A 24,185-nucleotide genomic window follows, 5' to 3' on the forward strand; every position below is an offset into this window, starting at 1 on the left:
AGTAGTGCACATTACTACTTACGCATTGTGTTGTTTTAATGGCCTACTAAAGGTATATAAAGTTTGACGGAAATCTGTGATCCCAATGTCGTTACCTCCCCTTCTGAGACAGCAAGACCGCTGAGGAGTAACGGAGCTCCAGGTGAAAGCGGAAGGCTGTAGGGGGTTTCGTGCTAACTGCCGTGGCCACGCGAGTTGCCCTTATCCTCATCTCCAGAGTTCTTGGAGATTTCAGTCGCTCGAGAAATACCTTCCTCGTGATAAGGCACGTCAACGTCTTCGACACGCACCGCTTTCGTTCTACTCTCGTAATAAATTGGGGTACCTTCAGTTCCAACCACTTTTATGACGTCGTCGCGGTCACAGACATTTTTAGAAGGTAAAGAAAGCATTTATTTTAGTCAATCTCTGATAACCATTTCAGTCTCGCCTTTGATCAATACGGACGTAAGTATCAAGATGATAACCATAAAAGTCCGATTCCTCTATTCTGTTTACTGTTGCTTGCTTTAGCCACGTAACTAGCATAAGCCTACATGAGTTGACTGGTATCGTCAGCATTTCCATCGTCGCAGTAGGAAACTTTTACTCTCTGTTTCATGTTATGCGTTATTATTTATGTAAATTGGAGAGACATTGTCAGATAGATAAAATGTCAACATTTTGGATCAGCTCTGTAACTGGACTTTATATTTGCATCCATATATAAATCTACATTTTGCAAGCCACGTTATCATTAATAAAATGTTCCGGGCTATTATGTCGTGGTCGAATGAATTTCACGTTAAGACCCAACGTTTCGTCGCTAGCTGCGGAGGACATTTTAAAGGGGGATCGTAGCTTTTTTTTGAATGTCCGATTCACACCCTGGCTCGCTACTGTCTACAGCAAAATTCCGCTACCACGTGCTTCCGCCCTGTTATGTGACATCGTGTGTTTTGAAATAGCGAGCGGAATTGGCCATTTTCTACTGCCGTCGTCCACTGTTATTATCACCCTCTTGGTGGAAGACTTTACACATCTTGTTCAACACCGGATTCCCGATGTCATTCAATTTCAAGTCCTCCTCCTTCTTACTGAAATTCCTGGGGTGTTTTACAATCTGTATGTCCTCTCTGTTTAGCTTTTCATGGTATCAGCTTGTGGTAGACAGTAAATGAGTCCTATCAAAATAAATCTGGTGCCTCTTGACTGCAAAGCATATTCCGCGACAGCTGATCTGTCAGTCTCCCCTCTTCTGCAGTTGCCCTTGTGCTCTTCTAGTCGTTTTTCTGACCACTTTTTTTTGTAGTACCCATGTACACCTCCCCACAACTGCACGGAATCATATAAATTCCTGCTTGTTTTCAGCGCTTGGCCGATTGTAGGTGATCTTGTATCTTCCGGGTGGGTTTGTATATTACCGCAATGTTCCGCTTTTTCAAGATTTTTCCTATGCGGTCAGTAATGTCCTTAATGAAAGGCAAGAAAACTTTCGATTTCACCGGCGCTTGAGCATCGCTATGATTTCTCCGCGTTGGTCTTAATGCCTTTTTCACCTCAGCAAAGGAATAACCATTCATCAGCAATGCATTGGTCAGATGTTTTAATTCTGCGCCAAGCAATTCCAGTTCGCAGATTTTTCTTTGTCTACCCGCCAATGTTTTTATGATGCCTCGCTCTTGTTATGGGTGGTGGTTCGAATCCCGGTGTAGGCAGAGGGCTGTGTGAATGAATTTCGGTAAATCGTGTGGCCCAAGCCACAATCTTCTTTCTTGAAAACTAGTACATCAAGAAAACTCAGTCTTCCACCTGTGTCCTCCTGCGGGGCATCATAAAAACTTTGGCACTCGTGTGAGGAATAAATATGACAAGGGAAAAGAAGAGCAACTGATGAAAGAAACTAAACTAATATTTTAGCAGCAGTAACACAAAATGCAAATGTCAGTAAGACGCATCTCGAAAGTACGATAAGGATTAACCAAAAGAGTCATGATGACCGGGTGTTGTGTGAGGTCCTTAGGTTAGTTAGGTTTAAGTAGTACTAAGTTCTAGAGGACTGATGACCTCAGATGTTAAGTCCCATAGTGCTCAGAGCCAGGGCAACCAAACGAGTCTTCTGCCAACACTACAAAAAAAAATGGTTCAAATGGCTCTAAGCACTATGGGACTTAACATCTGAGGTCATCAGTCCCCTAGAACTTAGAACTACTTAAACCTAACTAACCTAAGGACCTCACACACATCCACGCCCGAGGCAGGATTCGAACCTGCGACCGTAGCAGCAGCGCGGTTCCGGACTGAAGCGCCTAGAACCGCCCGGCCACACTACATTCCATCGTGTTTCATCCTTTTCACATTTCACTGTATCTAAACTTCATGGCAATGACTTTCAAAAATTGTTTACATTTCTCGGAATATTATTGACGAAAAGTGTGAAGTGATGCGACACACTTATGCAAACATTTGTTTAAGGGAGAGGCATCGTTTACAAACCATGAACAAGTAACTCTTTGCAATATGCACTAATAGTCAGCTGAAAATCCACGCTCCGAAAGAAGTGGATAAAAACTGTGGACTTCGAATGTCAACGTTTGGTGCGTGTTTTTCAAGATTCATATCACTGGGTCTGTTTTATTGAAGGGAATCTAAATACACTCAAGTCCCTCGAATTCCTAAGATATGCTGCTGAGCCGGCCGGAGTGGCCGTGCGGTTCTAGACGCTACTGTCTGGAACCGCGAGACTGCTACGGTCGCAGGTTCGAATCCTGCCTCGGGCATGGGTGTGTGTGATGTCCTTAGGTTAGTTAGGTTTAAGTAGTTCTAAGTTCTAGGATACTGATGACCACAGCAGTTGAGTGCCATAGTGTTCAGAGCCATTTTTATGCTGCTGACGCAGTTATTGGAAGACTCCTACTGGCCATAAGGCAATCAGTGTGGTGCTAACATGACGGATATCCCTCCCATTCTGCACATGGAACGACAGACCCTCTTAAGACAACATTCCGAGAGCATTGGAACGGTCGTTCAGGAAATGAAAAAAGTTTTGCATACTCTCCAAACTTAACGCTTCTAATCTTTTATTTGTAGCAAAAATTAAAACAAGAGCTCTGTTAGGAAACGCTAACGACTCCCGAACACGGGCTTGTGGAGCAGACAATTCCAGATGAAATTCAACGTGCAGTATTGTTTTTTCAAAATCACTTCATAGCGCGTAGCAGTGCTCAAGGACAACATTTCGAGCACTTGGTATGATGGCCGTGATAATAAAGACACGAACCGTACCTTAGTTACGTGAAATAGAGCAGAGGTTTGAGGAGCCGCACGGTTTAAGGCGCCATGTCACGGATCGCGCGGGCCCTAACGCCGGAGGTTCGAGTCCTCCCTCGGGCATGGACGTGTGTGTTGTACTTAGTATAAGTTAGATTAAGTTAGTTTAAGTAGTGTATAAGTGTAGGGACCCATGGTCTCAGCAGTTTGGTCCCTTAGGAATTCACACGCACACGCACACACACACACACACACACACACACACACACACACACACACACACACACGTACGTTTGTGGAACCTCTTTTCCTGGCGGCAGGACAGAGGTTTTCCACTGCTGTTATCTTCATACTAGTCGCTGAAGTGACAAAAGTCACGGAATACTAATACGCACATATACCGATGGTGATAGTACTGGTAGTATCGTGTACACAAGGTAGAAAACAGTAGTCCATTGGGAGAACTGTCATTTATACTCAGGTGATTCATGTGTGAGTTTTCTGACGTGATCATGGTGGCACGACGGGAATTAACAGAATTTGAACGCGAAATGGCAGTTGGAGCCAGACGCATTGGGCATTCCGTTTCGGTAATCGTTGGGGAATACAGTATTCCGAGATCTAAAGTGTCGAGAGTGTACCGACGATAGCAAATTTCAGCAATTACCTCTTACCACGAACAATGCAGTGGCCGGCGGCCTTCACTTAACGACTGAGAGCAGCTTCGTTTGCATAGAGTTGTCACTGCTAACAGACAAACAACACCGCATTAAATAACTGCAGAAATCAACATGGGACGTACGATTAATATATCCTCGGCTATGTCAACAGACGACTCACGCGAGTGCCTTTGCTGACAGCACGATATCGCCTGCAGCGCCTTTCCTGGGCCCGTGAACCATATCGGTTGGATCCTAGACGACTGGAAAACCATGGCCTGGTCAGATGAGTCCCGATTACAGTTGGAAAGAGCTGATGGCAGGGTTCGAGTGTGGCGTAGATCCCACGAAGCCATGGTCCGAAATTGTCAACAAGGCACTGTGCAGCCATTCTTGGGCTTCATGTTCAAAACAACGACCTAATTTTTATGGATAACAATGCGCCATATCACCGGGTCACAATTGTTCGCGATAGGTTTGAAGAACATTCTGGACAATTCGAGCGAATGGTATGGCCATCCAGATCGCCTGACATCGTCGAACATTTATGGAACACAATCAGGAGGTCGGCTCGTGCACCTACACCGGCAACATTTTCGCAGTTATGGACGGCTATAGTGACGGCTTGGCTCAATATTTCTACAGAGGAATTCCAACAACTTGTTGAGTCTGTGTCACTGCAAGTTGCTGCAATACGCCGGCCAAAAGGAGGTCCGACACGGTACGAGGAGGTATTTCATGACTTTTGTCACCTCAGTGTATATTCAAGTCCCGTACACGTTATGTCGTTAAAGTTCCCTTAGAAGCATGTTTCAAATGCCACAGAAAAGACTGCATAGTTTCTTTAGAAAAAAATAAAGTCGTCGGCATCGTAATTCTGTGACTATAAACGATAAAAGTATCTTATGAACGTCAGGAAATTTGCGATATTGTCAGATATAAGTTGGCGAAAACCGCTTCTCGATATATTCATTCATTTTCTATGTATATGCGGTGGTGTGTCTTAGCTGCTTCAGCCTGTATAAAAAAATTAAGTATTTCTGCCTTCATTCAATCCTCTTCTGTGAAGGTGGCGTCATAATGATTCAGTATCTAGACAGATGATTTTGTACCATCGACTGATTTTATGTGGATTCAAAAATTTTCCGCGTTTTTTGGCGTCCAGGCAGGTAATAACTTCATTTCTAATTAATTGAACACTTCTCACGTAGAGGTCCTTACACTTGTTTTTCTTCATTCATCGTTTGTTTGTCAGCTCAATGTTTTCTTCTTTCAGCTTTTGTTTGTCAGCAGCAATGCTGTTCCTTTTTGATTTGGTGTGCAGCTTTCTCTGTTTCGGTAGTAAATTTGTAGTATAGTTACTGAACCGTAATGTGTTCTTCTCGAGTCTCACTATCTTCCACGGCACGAAATTTGTCTCAGTTTGCAGCAGAGATCTTCCACATCATCTTGTCACACATCTTAAGGAAAATCATCTTTCCACTTTCGTTTTTTTTTTTCAACATGCAATAACGTCGGCAATGTCTATTTGATGTTTTGAAATCTGACTTTAAAATTGTTTTAGTATTAGTTTTTTAATATAGCTTTAACTTATTACAGTCCATAGGAGCTATTGGCGTCGTCTATAAGATGAAATTAACGAGTGTAAAGTGTTTTCAGTCTACTTTCCCGGTCAAATTCCAGTAAAAATAGAAGAGGCGAAGAGTTCCATCGTATCTATCGACAAGGAAACTAATTCTCGTGAGGTCGGTGCCCGCGTGTTCTCTCTCTCTCTCTCTCTCTCTGTCTCTCTCTCTCTCTCTCTCTCTCTCTCTCTCTCTCTCTTCTCCCTCCTCTTTTCTTCTCTAGTGTGCATTGTAATCACAACGTGCCTCTCTGTAGTAATATCAAGCACCCGCTGCCAAGCAGCACTATGGGTGTAGCCGGTGTCTCGGTTAACTTAGTGGCTATAAGCCAGAGTAGAAGGCGTGGGATCCAATTACCCTTGATGATAACAAAGTTAGCGTCGGCGAGTATCTGAGGTCTTACTCGAATCAGTCTCGGAAAGAAGACCGAATATATTTTATACTAGGATATCGTCAAAGAGAACTTCGTTGGCATATGAGGGAAAGTAGTTTATGAAAGAAAACAACTGCAGCTTCTTGTATAGAACTGCAGTGATGAGACTGAGCTGAAGCAAACAGGAAAACACTCACCTCATATTCGAAGCGCGACTCAGTCAAGATTCTGTATGTATTCATCTCAAATGTGAATCCCTTAGTCTTTTCTACAAGTATTAATCTGGATTGTAGCGTATGTGGAAGTGAAACGTGAATAATGAAGAGTTCAGACAGGAAGAGGAATGAAGCTTTGAAACGTGGTACTACAGAAGAATGCTGAATATTATATATTACGAATAAAAGAAGAAAGCAGGGGATGGGGGTGGGGGGTGGGGGGAGTTTAAAAGTAGACGAATGCGTGACTATAGAAAGCAAGTTAAAATGGATGTAAGTTGAAGAAGTTAATACAGAGATGAAGATGATTGCCCAGGATAGACCAGCGTTGAGGGTTGCATTAAACAGTCTTTGGTTCAAAATGGTTCAAATGGCTCTGAGCACTATGGGACTCAACTTCTAAGGTCATCAGTCCCCTAGAACTTAGAACTACTTAAACCAAACTAACCTAAGGACATCACACACATCCATTCCCGAGGCAGGATTCGAAACTGCGACCGTAGCGGTCTCGCGGTTCCAGACTGAAGCGCCTAGAACCGCTCGGCCACCACGGCCGGCAATGATGGATTCCACAGCTAGTTTGTAATAAATTTTACAATGTACTCTGAAACCTACTTTTCCATTACATGTACTCGGATTGTGTTTTTAAGAAATTATTAATATGAACCACTGAGTTTATTACAAGGACGCCATGGCGTTTAAAGTTAAATAAGCGCAAGTAATTGTTTTAATTAACACACATAAGGTTACGGAGTGCAGCTATTGCATGATTGTGTTATGTATTTTATTGCTGTGTTAGGTGCATAAAATATGTATTATAGCACGTCTAGCGAATTGTAAAATAATGAGCGTTTTTTTCTGCTGTATTCAACATTGCTGAATTATATTGTTCTTGAAGCATTACCTAAGATTAGGAAAGGTTTTAGTTTGATGATCAGATTGAGTCAGACACTGCCACTGGAATAAATTAGTGTCTACAAACGACCTATTGTGTCAACCAGAGTATTGTCGCTTTTGTCCGATATTTTAATTGCATCAACTGAAGTAGCAAGCGTCTTGTATGAGTCTTTAAGAATCAGTGTCCACGTTTCAAATTCATACTTTGTATGGAGAGGATTTGTCGTAGGTCGCAGTTACCGCCCGTAAGTTCAACAATAGCTTTGTCCTGTTAATCTGCCACGTTTCATTCATTTCCGAATTATCCTGATGACAACATTATATTCTACACAACAACATCTTCATCATCATCTTCTTCACCATCATCATCTTCACCATTACCATCATCATATCATGCATTAGGTCCTTCAATTTGATGCTAAGTTCACAAATGGTCTTTCCACCTTTTCTTTCGTCTTCCCGCTCTGTGGAACCCTCTAGGCTTCTTGTTGTAGACCGATTATGGCAAATGTTCTTCAGCGTCATTTGCATATGAGACATCCAATTTTGATAATACTGTAAGATATTGTGATTTACGCTGTAAATCTTGCATGTCTGCCACATGTTTTCAATTCTCGTCTCGTCCTTTTATGACACTCCCAAAACTAATAGAAGAATTCGCATTTCAGAGACTTGAACTCTACTTTCGTCGTTGCTAGAGCGGCCCCACACATCAACCCCACTCGCCGGTACCGGTGTTGTCTTCTAGAACGTCAGGACTGTTTATTTCCTCACTTTTTCATAGTATTTCACTTATCGTACTAAACATTCCTTTATATTCATCCAAATGTTGAGCTTTTCAAAATTTGGGAGAGTGTAACCAAGGTAAAGTAAACTGGATGACCTGTTTAATGTGCATATTATTAAAATATAATTTAAGCGGACTTGAGGCGGTCTACAATATGTCATGGATTCTATACTTAAACTTTCCGTTGTTGATGGGCTGTGGGCAATGTAGTCTCAAAATTAATTTGCGAAAAAAGAAATAGGCTCAGCAAATGAAATGTTTCAGGTCCAGAGACATTACTGGTCTCACAGAGATATGATTTATGCGTGTAGACTGAAGCGGCGAATGAAAATTTGTACTAAAGCCGGATTCGATTCCCAGCCTTCGTACAAATTTTCACGCGTCGCTTCAGTCTACATGCATAAAATTGCCTCAAACTACAATTAAATAATATAACAAAATGAAGAGCATTTAATTACAGTCTGAGACCATTTTCCCTAATCTACCATCGGTTATGTTTAAAGTGCCAGAAGTTCAAAATCGTCCTGCTCCGTTACTTATTCAAACAGAGCTCACTGTAAGCTGTAAGTGAGCTACTAATAGTCACAAACTTTCGTATTTTCAAAGGTTTAAACCTTCATCATCATATGGATTTATGCGAATTAACCAACACTGGACTAGAATTCGGGAGGACAACGGTTCAAACCCTCGTCCGGCAATCCTGATTTAGGTTTTCCATGAATTCCCTAAACTGCTTCAGGCAAATGCCAAGATGGTTCCTTTGAAAAGGCCCGGCAGATTTCCCCCCCCCCCCCCCCCCCCCCAATCCTTCTCTCACCCGATGGGACAGATGACCTCGCTCTTTGGTCCCATCCCCCAAATTGTCCGCCCCGATAGCTGTGTAGTCAGCGTCACGGATCGCCGTCCTACGGGCCCGGTTTCGATTCCCGGCTGGGTCGGAGTTTTTCTGCGCTCAGGAACTAGGTGTTGTGTTGTCTTCATCATCATTTCATCCCCATTCGGCGCGCGGGTCGCCCAATGTGGCGTCGAATGTAATAAGACCTGCACCAAGGCGGCCGGACCTGCCCCGCAAGGGGCCGCCCGACCAATGCCGCCAAACACTCGTTTCCATCCCCCAAATTAACCAATCAACCTATGTGAATTAATACGAGACACGTATTTTTTAGGTACGACTTTGAAGTACTGCCTACTAGCAGAAGACAAAAACAAAAGAAAATTTTAGATAGTGTTCAAAGATTTGTGCACATGTTTTTGACTGCAAAGATGAACACTAATACAAATGTCAGACTACCTCCAGTGGCCGCAGGCTGCTTTTCCTACCTTAATTACTTCATGTATAACATCAAATACTGAAGTGAGAAAAGATGGCGTCTAGAACCTAATAAGTACAAAAACATACGTCTATGGACAACACATACCTGTCTTACTAATTCACATAATTGTGGAAATAAAATAATCGTGACTTGTAACAGTTAACTTATAGTTGCACCACTAATGGTCACGACGAAGCATAACCTAAATTGTTCATAGTTAAAAAACGAAATATTGAGCTCTTTCAGTCTTTCGAATATGAATAAACACTGCCTGACAAAAAAAGTGAAACACCCAGAAGACACGGCCGGTTGTCAGATTAACTTTGTACAAACACACAGCATTGGCCGGTATGTAAATGATTACATTGCGATCCTCTGTGACTGGCCACGAGAGTGTATTATTGTTTTCCTGTTTAGTGTTTTTAACAGGCTTGGTACGGTATATAAGGGTCGTGAACAGCGTCAGAAACTGAGTTATCACTGTGAAGGCCATGGAGATGCCGCGTACTCTTGTGAGACAGCGTTATCAGCACCTGACAGAGTCAGAAGGGGACATCATTGTGAGTCTCTGTTTCGGCGGCTGATCGAATTTTACAATATCTGGATTCGTGGGGAATTGGGATGCGACAGTCGACCGATGTTTGACTGCATGAGGAACGTAAGGGCAGGCACATTTGTCGTCAAGGGTGAGGTCGACCACGTCTGACCACCAAAAGGGAGAATCGTTGTATTGTGCACTAAGCACACCGTAACCCCTTCTCAGAAGCGGCTGCCTTCGGAGAGCAAGTGATGAACTCCCTGCAACATTCTATGTGAGGCTGCACCATTGATCGGAGACTAGCAGCAGCCGGACTGGAGAATCACCGAGCAGCGCTTAGGCTGCTATTAACACCACAACACAAACGACTACACTTCGAGTAGTGCCGTAAACGGGCAGCTTTGACTGCTGATGAATGCCGTCTCGTTGTGTTCAGTGATTAATCGCGGTTCTGCTCCATGCCAGATGACCATCTTCGATGAGGATGGTGGCGACCTGGGACGAGGCCCCATTCTTCCAGTGTTGGACACGCAGCGGTGTTGCTCCTGGCGTCAGGTTGTGTGGAGCCATGTCACAGCTGGTAGTGACTGAGGGGACTCTCACGACACATGGTACGTCGCGGACATCGTTTGTCTTTACACGGTACCTATCATGCGAACAATACCTTGGTGCCATTTTAGATCAGGACAATGATCCTCTAGATATGGTAAGTGACTATATGAACTGTCTGCATGATTCTGATATCTTCTCCCACGGCCAACAACATCCCCTGATCTGGCCCCAATAGAGCATATTCGGACCAGTTCGGATGTCAACTCCATCCCAGTGGCAGTATCCAGCACATGAAAGACCAGTTACAACAGCTGTGGGCCAGCATGCCTCCAAAGAGGATAGTTCAACATTTATAAGACCCTTACAACCCGAATAAGTGCAGGCATCGAGATCAGGGAGGGTGCAATGACATACTGTTATGTTAACCCCTACAAACTGGACTCGATTTTCAATCGCTGAAATAAAATCGAAATTGTAGAGATTCCTCATGGGTCACTCTTTCTACACTGTCGAGGAATCCCTTGAAAAATTAAGCTGATACCTGTGTTATATTGTTTAATGCTTTTACATAAACTTATGGTTTGTCTTTTTTGGGTTCATAAGCATTTTATTTTATCTGTTATTACTTTTATGTTGCACTTCCATGTACTGACACGTTCATGACCTTGCAGATAGGCCCCCCCCAATTTGGTTCTACGGAATAAGACGTGTAAAATAAAATAAACATTACGCACTCTCTCAACTCGTGAAGGTTCATTTCGTTTCTTCATTCCTTTTTGGGTGCTTCGCTGTTTTTTGTGAGGCATTGTAGACGTAGTTGGGGATGTCGAAATGGCATGGTGCAGAGTGCGTACCTGTGTCGCTGCGGCGGTGGTGACGGTGGGTTCCTCGACGGGCGCCATCGGCTGCTTGTAGGAGGCCGACCCGGCGGGGGCGGCAGCGCCGGTGGAGGAGAGCGCGGCGGGGGTGGTGGTGGTGCGGTTGGACACGCTGGTCACCGTGGCAGTGACGCTGGACGGCGAAGCCATCGTGGGCGTCACGTACACCGCTTCGTCCGGACGCAGGCCGGCGGCTGTGGCGGTGGCGGTGGCGGGGGCGGCGGGGTCCGGCTCCTCGGCGGCGTCGGCGTCCTGGGAGGCGGAGGAGGCGATGCTGGAGAGCTGCCTGCGCGCGCGGTCCGCGCGCCGCCGCATCACGGAGAGCGTCATCAGCCCGCCCAGCCGGCCCCCGGTCCGGGACGGCTGCTGCTGCAGCTGCTGGCCGCGCCGAGAGACCGCCTTGCTGCCCGGCGACTGCATGCGCGACACCACGGAGGCCGTCGACGCCAGCGACGAGTGCTTGCCGCTTCCTAGCCCGACACAGCACAGATATAGCCTAGCACATAGCATGTTTCGAGAGAAATACGCTAGCGGCCATTAAAATTGCTACACCACGAAGATGAGTGCTACAGACGCGAAATTTAACCGAGAGGAAGAAGGTGCTGTGATATGCAAATGATTAGCTTTTCAGATCATTCACACAAGGTTAGAGCATTCACACAAGGTAGGCGCCAGTGGCGACACCTACAACGCGCTGACATGAGGAAAGTTTCCAACCGATTTCTCATACACAAACAGCAGTTGACCAGCGTTGCCTGGTGAAACGTTGTTGTGATGCCTCGAGCAAGGAGGCGAAATGCGTACCATTACGTTTCCGACTTTGATAAAGGTCGGATTGTAGCCTATTGCGATTGCGGTTTATCGTATCGCTACATTGCTGCTCGCGTTGGTCGAAATCCAATGACTGTATCCAGAATATGGAATCGGTGGGTTCAGGAGGGTAATACGGAACGCCGTGCTGGATCCCAACGGCCTCGTATCATTAGCAGTCGAGATGACAGGCATCTTATCCGCATGGCTGTAACGGATCGTGCAGCTACGCCTCGATCCCTGAGTCAACAGATGGGGACGTTTGCAAGACAACAACCATCTGCACGAACAGTTCGACGACGTTGTCAGCAGCATGGACTATAGCTCGGAGACCATGGCTGCGGTTACCCTCGACGCTCCATCACAGTAAAGAGCGCCTGCGATGGTGTACTCAACGACGAACCTGGGTGCACGAATGGCAAAACGTCATTTCTTCGGCTGAATGCAGGTTCTGTTTACAGCATCATGATGGTCGCATCCGTGTTTGGCGACATAGCGGTGAACGCACATTGGAACCGTGTGTTCGTCATCGCCATACTGGTGTATCAACCGGCGTGATGGTACGGGGTGCCATTGGTTGCACGTCTCGGTCACCTCTTGTTCGCATTGACAGCACTTTGAACAGTGGTCGTTACATTTCATATGTGTTACGACCAGTGGCTCTACCCTTCATTCGATCTCTGCGAAATCCTACATTTGAGCAGGATAATGCACGACCACATGTTGCAGGTCCTGTTTGGGCCTTTCTGGATACAGCAATGTTCGACTGCTGCCCTGGCCAGCACATTCTCCAGATCTGGTCAATGGTGGCCGAGCAAGTGGCTCTTCACAATACGCCAGTCTCTACTCTTGATGAACTGTGGTATCGTGTTCAAGTTGCATGGCCAGCTGTAGCTGTACACAACATCCAAGCTCTGTTTGACTCAATGGCCAGGCGTATCAAGACCGTTATTACGGCCAGAGGTAGTTGTTCTGGGTACTGATTTCTCAGGCTCTATGCAACTAAATTGAGTGAAAATGTAATCACATGTCAGTTCTAGTATAATATATTTATCCAATGAATACCCGTTTATCATCTGCATTTCTTCTTGGTGTAGTAATTTTAATGGCCAGTACTGTAGTAAATATTGTAAACCAAACAAAGGGCGAGTTACTGCTTCGTAAGGCGGAAGTTGTGAGTAGTCATATACAGATCTAACAACACTCACCGTTCATGAGACATGTGTGGAACATCGAAAATACACACGCTTATCACAGCCAGACAAGTCAGCTGTGGCCGAACATTGTATTGATACAGGGCATTCCATGAACTACAATGATGGGAAGCTTTTAACATCCAACGTTTCCTTTTTGGATTCTGTCTTCAAGGAAGCTACAGAGATTAGATTAGCTAATAATTTAATAAACAGAGATAATGGTTTTAATTTGGACAAAACATGGAATCCGGCTCTTGTGGTAATTAATCTGCACAGAAGTCGTCATGGTGTCACGGCCGCCGAAGAATACATCGATAAGCGAATCGACTGTATGTACGGCTTCGCCACAGGCATGCGCAGTACCGCCGCGGAGGTGCATATAAGGCCGCGCTTGACACCTTGTGACTTCCGCCCATCCCAGGTTCTGTAAAGACCTCCAAATCGTCGAACGCCATGCACTCTGTCTCGCCTTCCGCATCTGCCTTCCGTCCCCCATGCGCATCCTCTACAACCTCATCCCCTTCCTCCACCTTCACCTTTTCCTTGAACACAACCGCACCCTATATACTGTCTGCCGCCTCGATCCCCCTCACCCCCTGGTGTCTCCCTTCTTCTCCACCCTCAACCCGTTACCGTGCCTTTACCGCTGTGTCCCACCCTCTCTCCATCTCCATACCCTCTGCCTCCTTTCCCAACGCAGCTTCCACCATCTACCCCTCCTGGATGATGAGCTTCGCCCTGACGTCTACCCTTCTTACCAACTCTAACCCCACCTTCCTCCTGCCTCCTCCTCAGGGCTCCCTCTCCCCCCCTTCCCTTCTCCTGAGTGGCTTTCCCTCCTGCACCCCCTCCCACTCCTGTGTCCCCTTCAGTGTCTCTGCACCCTCTCCTGCCTTGTCTTCCCTCTTCCTCTCCTGTCCCACCTGTCTCCTGCCTCTTGGTGCACACCCTGACTCTTTTCATCCCTTCCCCTCCCCTGCTGCACCTTGCCCTCCCCTCCTTTTCCATCCTCTCAGGCCTCTCCCTCGGCAGGTCCCTCCTGGCAGTTTTATTCTTCGTCTTGTCTGCTTCATCTCTCCAAGTGGGTTTAAAGTGTCTTGTTCTGGAGTGTACTTAATACTGTGGCCAACTTTTAACCTATGTGACTTCAGTGTCTTTTTTGTACTCTACGAATCGCCCATTGTGTTTTTTCACTTTACGTCGACTTTTTAAATTGTCCCCCCATGAAGTCTCCATGTCAGTATATTTTTACCTCCATTATCTCCAATTACTGTGTTTTTATATCCCCCATTTTTATCGCCTTTCTATGTATAATTTTCTTCTTGTAGTAGCTGTCAAGTCACTTGGCTGAAGAACGGCGTATTGTGCCACTGATAGCCCTCCCCTGCCCCATATGAGGCAGGGGAATGAAATCACAATAAAGAAATAAAAAAAGCTTGTGACCAGTCTTGCGACTCACTCTGAGGTTGGACGGATGATAAGCGGCAGGAATATCAATAGAAGCAATTTTATTTGCACAGCTACATGCCCGAAATTTAATAAACTCACAGAGGGTGATCACCAAAACATATAATTATGTTAAAAGTTCATTTCAATAAATTCCACTTCCTACTCCAAAACATTTTCAAATTATGATACGAAGAGAATGAACGCATTATTTGTCTTTGGGCATTGCAGTGTATAAATGGGGAATGTTGAAAATTTGCCTGAAAGAACAGACACTGCATATACATATGACGAGGGCGAGGTGACCCAATAATGCCCACAGTACAGTTGTACAAACAACCACAAACTCCTACGGGAATCGGCGATCGCTCATGGGCAAGAACACTACTTGAGAAGTGTGTGGTAAAGTTGGGAATTTCAGTTGGTCCTGGACCATGACTTCATGGACGAGGCGGTGCATTCGTTTCGGCAGTACATATATTAAAATTGGAACGATACAGAGAAGATTAGCACGTCCCATACGCAAGGATGAGAAGCAAAATTGTGAAGCTTTCACATTTCTTTTGCGACGTCACCTTCTGACGTCTCACATCAGCTACTTACACTGAAGCACAAAAGAAACTGGTATTCAAATACAGGAATATGTAAACAGGCAGAATATGGCGCTGCGGTCGGCAACGCCTATACGTGAGACGATATTAACGCTATGACCCATCTTAGAAATAAACTGAGAAAGGCAGCGAAAGGGTATTTCCAAGTTGTACATAAGCCAAGTGGTGGTTATAATAGTCGAAGAACATGAAAGCGAAGCATGAGTCGTGGAATGAGAAAAGGTTTCAGCCTATACCCTATCCCCGATGCTAACCAGTCTGCACATAGAGCAAGTAGCAAAGAAAAAGAAAATCAAGGTTAATAGAATGTGATCAAATTAAATCAAGAAATGCCGAGCGAGTTGCCGAAGTAGAGGGAATATACAATGCTAACCACAAGCAGCAAGAAAAGAGTTTCTGAAAAAGAGAAATTAGCAATCAGCGAAAATAAATTCAAATCTTAGGAAGCCTTTTCTGAAAGTATTTGTCTAGTGCATAGCCTTGTGCGAAAGTGAAACGTGGACGATGAGCTATTCAGCCAGGAAGAGAATAGAAGCTTTCGAAATGCGCTGCTACAGATGAGTGTGATAGTTTTGATCGATAGACCGAATAACAATGAGTAGGTACTGAATCGAATTGTGGAAGAGACAAAATAATTACACGACTTGAGTAAAAGAAGGAATCGTTTAATAGGGAAGCATCAAAGAATTGATAATTGAAGGAATTGTGTGTGAGCGAGTGCATGTGTGTGTGTGTGTGTGTGTGTGTGTGTGTGTGTGTGTGTGTGTAGTTGTGGGGCGGGGGGGGGGGGGGGGGGGAGATGGCATAAAATTGTAGAGGGAGATCAAGACATTAATATACAGCACTTTTCGGCTGCAGTAGTTATGCAGAGGTGACACGGCTTGCACAAAATGGACTAGCGTGGAATGGTGCATCGAACTTGTATTTGAGCTGAAGAGACACCTTTTGAGACAATATCTATTTTCAAATTATTAGCAATAGTCAGGAAGTACAGTAGAATCAAAATATGAGATAAAAACCTTAATCCTACTGTCAACAGAGATGAAAAATTCTTAAGGGAACCATGGCATAAAAAGTTAAATCACTTGCTTTTACCATCGATGTTAAATGAGATGGAGATTTCGATCTTTCTTTATCTCAGAGAAAAGGGCTAGGCAAACGTACATATGTGAAATCGGTCGCAGACATGTAGCAATAGTAGAGTCCTACATTTAATCGGAGATGGGGAACAATAAAAAAATATTTTAGAGACGTCTTTCTGCGGTAAAATATGAGTCATAGTCAAAAAAGCATGTTATAGATGAAAGAATTCATTGTACATTGTAAAGGGTTTTGCCACCAAACCAAACTAAGCATATGTACCAGAATGAATGTCCGCTCCGAAGCAGTGTGTGCACTAATATTAAAATTTCTGAGAGGTTAAAATTGTGTGTCGGACCAGGACCAGAACATTGAATCATTGCCTGTCACAGGCAAGAGCTTCATCAACTAAGCAATACGGAAAAGACCCTCGATCCATTCTCGCAACTATTCTTTGGGCGGTACCTCTTCTCCTACCTACCAAACTTTCCAGAAGTGCTCGTGTCCTCCTTGCGAAGTAACACTCCTGAAAGAAGGAACTTGCTGAGAAGCTGTGACGGCCGATCGTAAGTCGTGCTTGGATAGCTCAGTCAGTGTAGCACTTCCCTGTCGAAGGCGAAGGTCCTATTCGAGTCCTAGTCCGAAACACAGTTTTAATCTGCCAGGAAGTTTCTTAAGATGGATATTCCGCAACCTGATAATCGGGAACTTTATTTATTACAAATTTAGAGACCTGTCACTAGATATTTTAGAACATGTCCTACATATTACAGTGTTCATTTGTCATCTTTTCGAAGCTTTTAGTTTTGTTTTTGTCTGCAGTTATTTGCCATAGAATAAATACTTTTTAAAAATTACAAATAATTTGAGGCTGAAATATAAAAAAAGTTGTATTAAGTAGAGTGCAGAAAGATGATAGAATTGCCGCGCGGGATTAGCCGAGCGGTCTCAGCCGCTGCAGTCATGGACTGTGCGGCTGGTCCCGGCGGAAGGTTCGAGTCTTCCCTCGGACATGGGTGTGTGTGTTTGTCCTTTAGGATAATTTAGGTTAAGTAATGTGTCAGCTTAGGGACTGATGACCTTAGCAGTTAAGTCACATAAGATTTGACACACAGTTGATGATAGAACAGAGCAGACATTTGTTGGTGCCATGACCGATTGTGACTGTCGGTGAATACCTCGGAATGATTTCTTCAAGCTGTTGACCGCCATTCACAACAAAATAGTTTATATTTAGTAGTACAGAAATGATATTATTAATCATATGCATTAACAATTGGTACTGATCTGTGTACAACGCTGAAGCTTTCTTAGCTAGACTACACTATATTTACTCTAGTATTAGCTATCCTTAGCTATTAGTTGAGTGATATGTAGAATTTGTCAATGAATTTTGGCATGTTATGTCTGACAGATAACTTTTGGAGTCTCATTTACTGTTACATCTCATCTTCCTCCTCTTGATCCTCTTCAGTGTCACTGTTGTCGCTATCACTGCGGATGTCGCTGTCCACCCTCTGGAGCTTGCTACACTGGGCACAGAAATGTTTGTTAGTCGTGCCCGTAAGTATTATTCATGTGTTGCTTTTGAAGTTCTCTCTGTTAATGCATTTAATTGCGGTCACTGCTCTTGATTTCTTATTGCTTTGTATATATGTATCTCTGTATCTGTGTACTCTAAGTGTAGTGTACGTCTATTGTTCGTGTATTGCCCTCAGAAGAAGACAGAGTGTTCTAGGAAATCTTCTTCCACACATGTGCGTGTATGTGTCTGTCCCAGACCCCGGTTAGAGTGCGTGGGGTAAGGTCGGTGTCCAGAAGAGAAATGTGCGATACCACAGCTGGGATTGATATGTTTCATTCTCAACCGTTCCCTTATGTCAGCGAGGAGGTCGAATAGTCTATGTGCCTTACCACTTACATAGTAATTTTTCTTTTAGGAATGGTCAGTTTCCTGAGCGATTAAAGTATTCAGTAGTAAAGCCGCTTTATAAAAACGGAGAAAGGGATAATGTAAATAGTTTTTGACCTATTTCTATGCTATCAGTTTTGGAAAAAGTTATTGAAAAGGCTGTATATGTAAGGATAATTGATCATTTTATATCACATGATTTACTATCAAATGTACAGTTTGGCTTTAGAAGTCGTTTAACAACTGAAAATGCTATATTCTCTTTTCTCTGTGAGGTATTGGATGGGCTAAACAAAAGGTTTCGAACGCTTGGCATCTTTTTGATTTAACTAGGGAATCTGATTGTGTTGATCACAAAATGTTGCTCCAGAATTTGGACCATTAAGGAATACAGGGAGTAGTTCACAATTGTTTCACCTCTTACTTTAGCAATAGGCAGCAAAAGGTCACTATTTACAATGTTGATAACGGCTTTGATGTAGGATCTCAGTGGGGTACTGTCAAGTGGGGGTGCCCCAGGGATCAGTGTTGGGACCACTCCTGTTCCTTATTTATATAAATGATATGCCCTCTAGTATTACGGGTCACTCTAAAATATTTCTGTTTGCTGATGACACTAGCTTGGTAGTAAAGGATGTTCTGTGCAACACTGGCTCGGTTTCAAATAGTGCAGTACATGACGTAAGTTCATGGCTTGTAGAAAATAAACTAACGCTAAATCACAGTAAGACTCAGTTTTTACAGTTTCTAACACACAATTCAACAAAACCTGACGTTTTAATTTCAAAGAACGGGCATATGATTAGCGAAACTGAACAGTTCAAATTTCTGGATGTTCATATACACTCCTGGAAATGGAAAAAAGAACACATTGACACCGGTGTGTCAGACCCACCATACTTGCTCCGGACACTGCGAGAGGGCTGTACAAGCAATGATCACACGCACGGCACAGCGGACACACCAGGAACCGCGGTTTTGGCCGTCGAATGGCGCTAGCTGCGCAGCATTTGTGCACCGCCGCCGTCAGTGTCAGCCAGTTTGCCGTGGCATACGGAGCTCCATCGCAGTCTTTAACACTGGTAGCATGCCGCGACAGCGTGGACGTGAACCGTATGTGCAGTTGACGGACTTTGAGCGAGGGCGTATAGTGGGCATGCGGGAGGCCGGGTGGACGTACCGCCGAATTGCTCAACACGTGGGGCGTGAGTTCTCCACAGTACATCGATGTTGTCGCCAGTGGTCGGCGGAAGGTGCACGTGCCCGTCGACCTGGGACCGGACCGCAGCGACGCACGGATGCACGCCAAGACCGTAGGATCCTACGCAGTGCCGTAGGGGACCGCACCGCCACTTCCCAGCAAATTAGGGACACTGTTGCTCCTGGGGTATCGGCGAGGACCATTCGCAACCGTCTCCATCAAGCTGGGCTACGGTCCCGCACACCGTTAGGCCGTCTTCCGCTCACGCCCCAACATCGTGCAGCCCGCCTCCAGTGGTGTCGCGACTGGCGTGAATGGAGGGACGAATGGAGACGTGTCGTCTTCAGCGATGAGAGTCGCTTCTGCCTTGGTGCCAATGATGGTCGTATGCGTGTTTGGCGCCGTGCAGGTGAGCGCCACAATCAGGACTGCATATGACCGAGGCACACAGGGCCAACACCCGGCATCATGGTGTGGGGAGCGATCTCCTACACTGGCCGTACACCACTGGTGATCGTCGAGGGGACACTGAATAGTGCACGGTACATCCAAACCGTCATCGAACCCATCGTTCTACCATTCCTAGACCGGCAAGGGAACTTGCTGTTCCAACAGGACAATGCACGTCCGCATGTATCCCGTGCCACCCAACGTGCTCTAGAAGGTGTAAGTCAACTACCCTGGCCAGCAAGATCTCCGGATCTGTCCCCCATTGAGCATGTTTGGGACTGGATGAAGCGTCGTCTCACGCGGTCTGCACGTCCAGCACGAACGCTGGTCCAACTGAGGCGCCAGGTGGAAATGGCATGGCAAGCCGTTCCACAGGACTACATCCAGCATCTCTACGATCGTCTCCATGGGAGAATAGCAGCCTGCATTGCTGCGAAAGGTGGATATACACTGTACTAGTACCGACATTGTACATGCTCTGTTGCCTGTGTCTATGTGCCTGTGGTTCTGTCAGTGTGATCATGTGATGTATCTGACCCCAGGAATGTGTCAATAAAGTTTCCCCTTCCTGGGACAATGAATTCACGGTGTTCTTATTTCAATTTCCAGGAGTGTAGATAGTAAGCTGTCGTGAGAAGCTCACATTCAGGATCTTGTACAAAGACTTAATACTGCCATTTTTACCATTCGAACGGTATCAGAAGCGAGTGATCGTTCGACATGAAGATTAGTCTACTTTGCTTATTTTCATTCGCTTATGTGGTATGGTATTATATTTGGGGGTAACTCTTCCCATTCTAAAAGGATGTTTTTGGCTCAGAAACGGGCGGGTCGGCCAGTAAGCGGTGTGAGTTCGCGAACCTCTTGTCTACCTCTGTTCACGAGTCTGGGTGTTTTGACATTGGCCTCTTAATATGTATATTCCTTATTGTCGTTTCTTGTTACCAATGTTAGTTTATACCCTAGAGTAAGCAGGTTTCACTCGGTTAATTCTCGGCAGAAATCAAACCTGCATTTGGATCGGACTTCCTTAACTCTTGTGCAAAATGGTGTGCAGTATGCTGCTGCATCCATTTTCAATAAGCTGCCACTCGGATTCAAAAATCTTAGCAGTAATACAGGCGCTTTCAAATCGAAAGTGAAGAGTTTCCTCATGGGTCACTCCTATTCTGTCGAGGAGTTCCTTGAAAAATTAAGCTAATAGTTATTGTATTGCTGATAGCGTTTACTTTAACTTGTGGGATGACTTTTTTCAGGTTCATGAACATTTATTTTTATCTGTTATTACTTCTATGTTGTAATTTCATAAACTGACACGTTCCACGACCTTGGAGATTTGCTCCTCAATTTGGTCCTACGGAACGTGACGTGTAAATAAAAAAAAGTAGAGAGGTTGTTGATAATTCTTCCGGGTTATATGGCCGTGGTCCATGGAATTCTTCTATTCCTAAAGTTTCGTCCAATACTACGTTGGACATCTTCAGAGGTATGGCTGGTCCTGCTGAGTCCTGCCGACTGACGAGTCGGGCGTCGGAGTGCGGCCTAAATACCGAGGAAAGTGGGCGTGGTCTAGCTTGCAAATAGTAGCAGAGAGAAAACTAGTCAAGGATAAAATGTAACTATCGATAACCGGTATTCAAACCTACCAGAAAAATAGGACAAGTACTTCGTTCTGTTAAAGATAGAAGGCCACCATTATCATCTAGCGGTGTGTATAAAACTCCGTGTACTTGTGGCAAGGTCTATATTGGTACTACGAAAAGAAGTGTGAATACGAGGGTAAAGGAGCATAAAAGTCTTTGCCGACTGGGAAAAATAGAAAAATCGGCCGTTGCGGAACATGCACTTCAGTCAGGTGACCATGTAGTTAAGTTTTCTGAAACTACAGTTTTAAGTGCTACCACGAACTATTATCCACGACTGTATAGGGAGGCTATTGAAATTTATAAGCATGAAGATAATTTTAATAGAAAAGAAGAGGCCTTGAAATTAAGCGAGATATGGACAGTGGCGTTACAGAATCGATAAGTGATTTTTATCTATGACGGACTATTATCGATAGTTACATTTTATCTTTGACTAGTTTTCTCTCTGCTACTATGTGCAAACTAGACCACACCCACTTTCCTCAGCATTTAGGCCGCTCTCCGACGCCCGACTCGTCAGTCGGCAGGACTCAGCAGGACCAGCCATACCTCTGAGGATGTCCAACGTAGTATTGGACGAAACTTTAGGAATAGAAGTATTCCATGGACCACGGCCATATAACCCGGAAGAATTATCAACAACAGTACCATCCGATCGTGAAAGCCTTCATTGTATGAATAGAGAGGTTGCTGTAGTTAGAGATAAAAGTGGAACACAAGTACCTGGTCGGCTGCGCGGGGACTGCACCCTGGACGCCACGGACGCCACAGCGGCCACGGACCCGACCGGCGAACCAGGGGCGGCGGTTGCTGCTCCAGCAGCGGCTCGGCCCCTGGGAGACTGCACTCGAGAGGCCACAGACGCTGCCATCGCGAACGATCCCACCGTCGTCCCTCCTCCTCCGCCGCCGCCGCTGCTGGCTGCTCCTCTCTGGCCGCGCGGCGATTGCAGGCGGGAAGCGGCCGCCGCCACGCCTCTCAGTGCGCCGGCTCCCGTAGAGCCCCTGACGGCGTTGGCCGCGTCCGCAGCTTTGGGGGAGCGGGCGCGCCTAGCTGCCGCCACCACGCCCGCAGCCGCGCGCACCGGTATGCCGCCACCGCCGCCGTCTCCGCCTCCGACCTCACCGCCGTCTGCGTCGTCCTCACCTGCAGCCGGCGAAGCGCCGCGTCTCTTTCCGGAATGGATGCGCGCCGCCAGTGAGAGGGCAGTGGCCACGCCTCCGGTACCGGCCTTCTGCCCCCGGGCTGCTTCCTCCTGCCTCCGCCCCCTGGTCGCCGCCGAGGGCGACTGGACGCGCGACGCTAGCCTGGCGACGCCAGCCAGACCCGTGCCGCCGCCGCCTCTACGACCCGCGTCGCCGCCGCCGTCTTCCGGTTCTTCGGGCGCGTCGACGCCGTCCTCGCCGCCTCCCGAGTCCTGCTGTTGCGCGCTCCGCCTGCTCCTCGGCGACTGCAGACGCGACGCGAGTCTGAGGGCAGTACCGACGCTCGGCCTCGCCCCTCGAGACACCGGCTCCACGCTAGCTGCGGGCCTGCCACCCTTCGGCGAGGAGAGCCTGGAGCGCACGGCGGCGGCGTTGGCGGCGTTCTTGAGGCCTCCGTGGCTGCTGCGGCTCTCGTCTTCGACGGCGGGGGCAGGTGGCGGTGGCTCGCGGCCGGCTTTGGACGCTGCGACCCGGCCCGCGAGCGTCTTCTTGAGAGCCAGGCCGCCTCGGATGGACAGCCCGTGCTGCGGCCGCTCGCCGACGCTGAGAAGCGCCGGGTCTTCCGCTACCGCCTCCGCCTCCTGCGACTGCTGGCTGTCCTGCGACGCGCCGTCGGTGACGATGTTGGGCGCCGGCGCGGTGCCGTTCTGGTGCGGGCCCTCAGGGCCGGCGGCGTTGCCCGGAGAGGCGGGCCTCGACGCCCGTGGCGTGCCGTGCTTGCCGGCGGCCGGCCGGTGGGCGGGAGAGCCCGACGTCGACCTGGGGATGCGCGACGGCCGCCGGCGCTTGGCCGACGGCGACGGCGACGCGGCCCGGGAGGACGCGCGGGTCGGCGGCCGGAAACCGCGCCCGCGGAACGGGCTGACGCGACCTGCCGACAGAGCTTCAACTCGAGGAGGGGAACACAAAATTCGGCCACGCACATAGTTTCATGTTTGAGTCTCTCATGCATTTGATCTACATAAATGATTTACTCAAGGCATTAGTGGCCGCTGATATGGCGCGCGCCGCTTACCTGTGATCTTGTTCAGAGCGCGCACTGAATCGATTATAGTTCGCTGTCCTGGTGCGGGTGGCGCTCCGGTGGCGATTTGCTATGACGTCGCTGGCGTGTGTTTTCGGTGGCCGGTGGAAAGCGAGAGGGTAGTTGGTTTTTCCGGGGACTGGACGGAACGTGAAGTTCGCTCTGCCTGACCTGCCAGTGACTAGCGCTAAGATTGTTGTGCCTCGCAGTATGAGCAGAGTGGTCTGGGGCAGAGGTGACTCGCCGCTGTGCTGGCCATGCGGTGGTGATTGATTGGAGTCGGCGTACTTGTTCTTTCTGCGTGTCTGATATGGAGGTCCGGTGTGGTCCTGTGATGTTCTGGCCCGGAGACAACTAGTTGCTGAATTTTGGAGTCGTCTGCCAGGTTAGGGTGTGGTCTCGGTTGGCTCTTCAGATTTTCCCATGGAAGCTCCAGCAGCGGTTTCTGAACTTATCTGATGTGGGACGGTGTTGTTGCAACCTTTTGCTGTGTGTGTGGCTCGTTACGATATTTGTTG

At 46.7% G+C, this 24,185-nt stretch overlaps 1 protein-coding gene and 1 non-coding gene across 2 annotated transcripts in view; one reads left to right on the forward strand and one right to left on the reverse strand.

The window, feature by feature from the left end:
* Positions 1 to 23,568, reverse strand: part of LOC124616343 (AT-rich interactive domain-containing protein 1B-like) — a 428,390-nt gene extending 404,822 nt beyond the window's left edge. The window contains exons 1-3 of the mRNA XM_047144651.1: positions 23,510 to 23,568; positions 22,162 to 23,402; positions 11,063 to 11,556 (exon numbers count right to left, since the gene is read on the reverse strand). Coding sequence (XP_047000607.1) covers positions 11,063 to 11,556; positions 22,162 to 23,402; positions 23,510 to 23,568 — 1,794 coding nt within the window. The remainder of the gene's footprint in view (positions 1 to 11,062; positions 11,557 to 22,161; positions 23,403 to 23,509) is intronic.
* Positions 14,995 to 15,101, forward strand: LOC124617266. Its single transcript, XR_006980020.1, has one exon. It is a non-coding gene; the product is annotated as a U6 spliceosomal RNA (small nuclear RNA).
* Positions 23,569 to 24,185: the final 617 nt, after the last annotated feature.

The sequence above is a fragment of the Schistocerca americana genome, chromosome 5, assembly GCF_021461395.2.
Source record: "Schistocerca americana isolate TAMUIC-IGC-003095 chromosome 5, iqSchAmer2.1, whole genome shotgun sequence".
Classification (NCBI taxonomy): domain Eukaryota; kingdom Metazoa; phylum Arthropoda; class Insecta; order Orthoptera; family Acrididae; genus Schistocerca; species Schistocerca americana.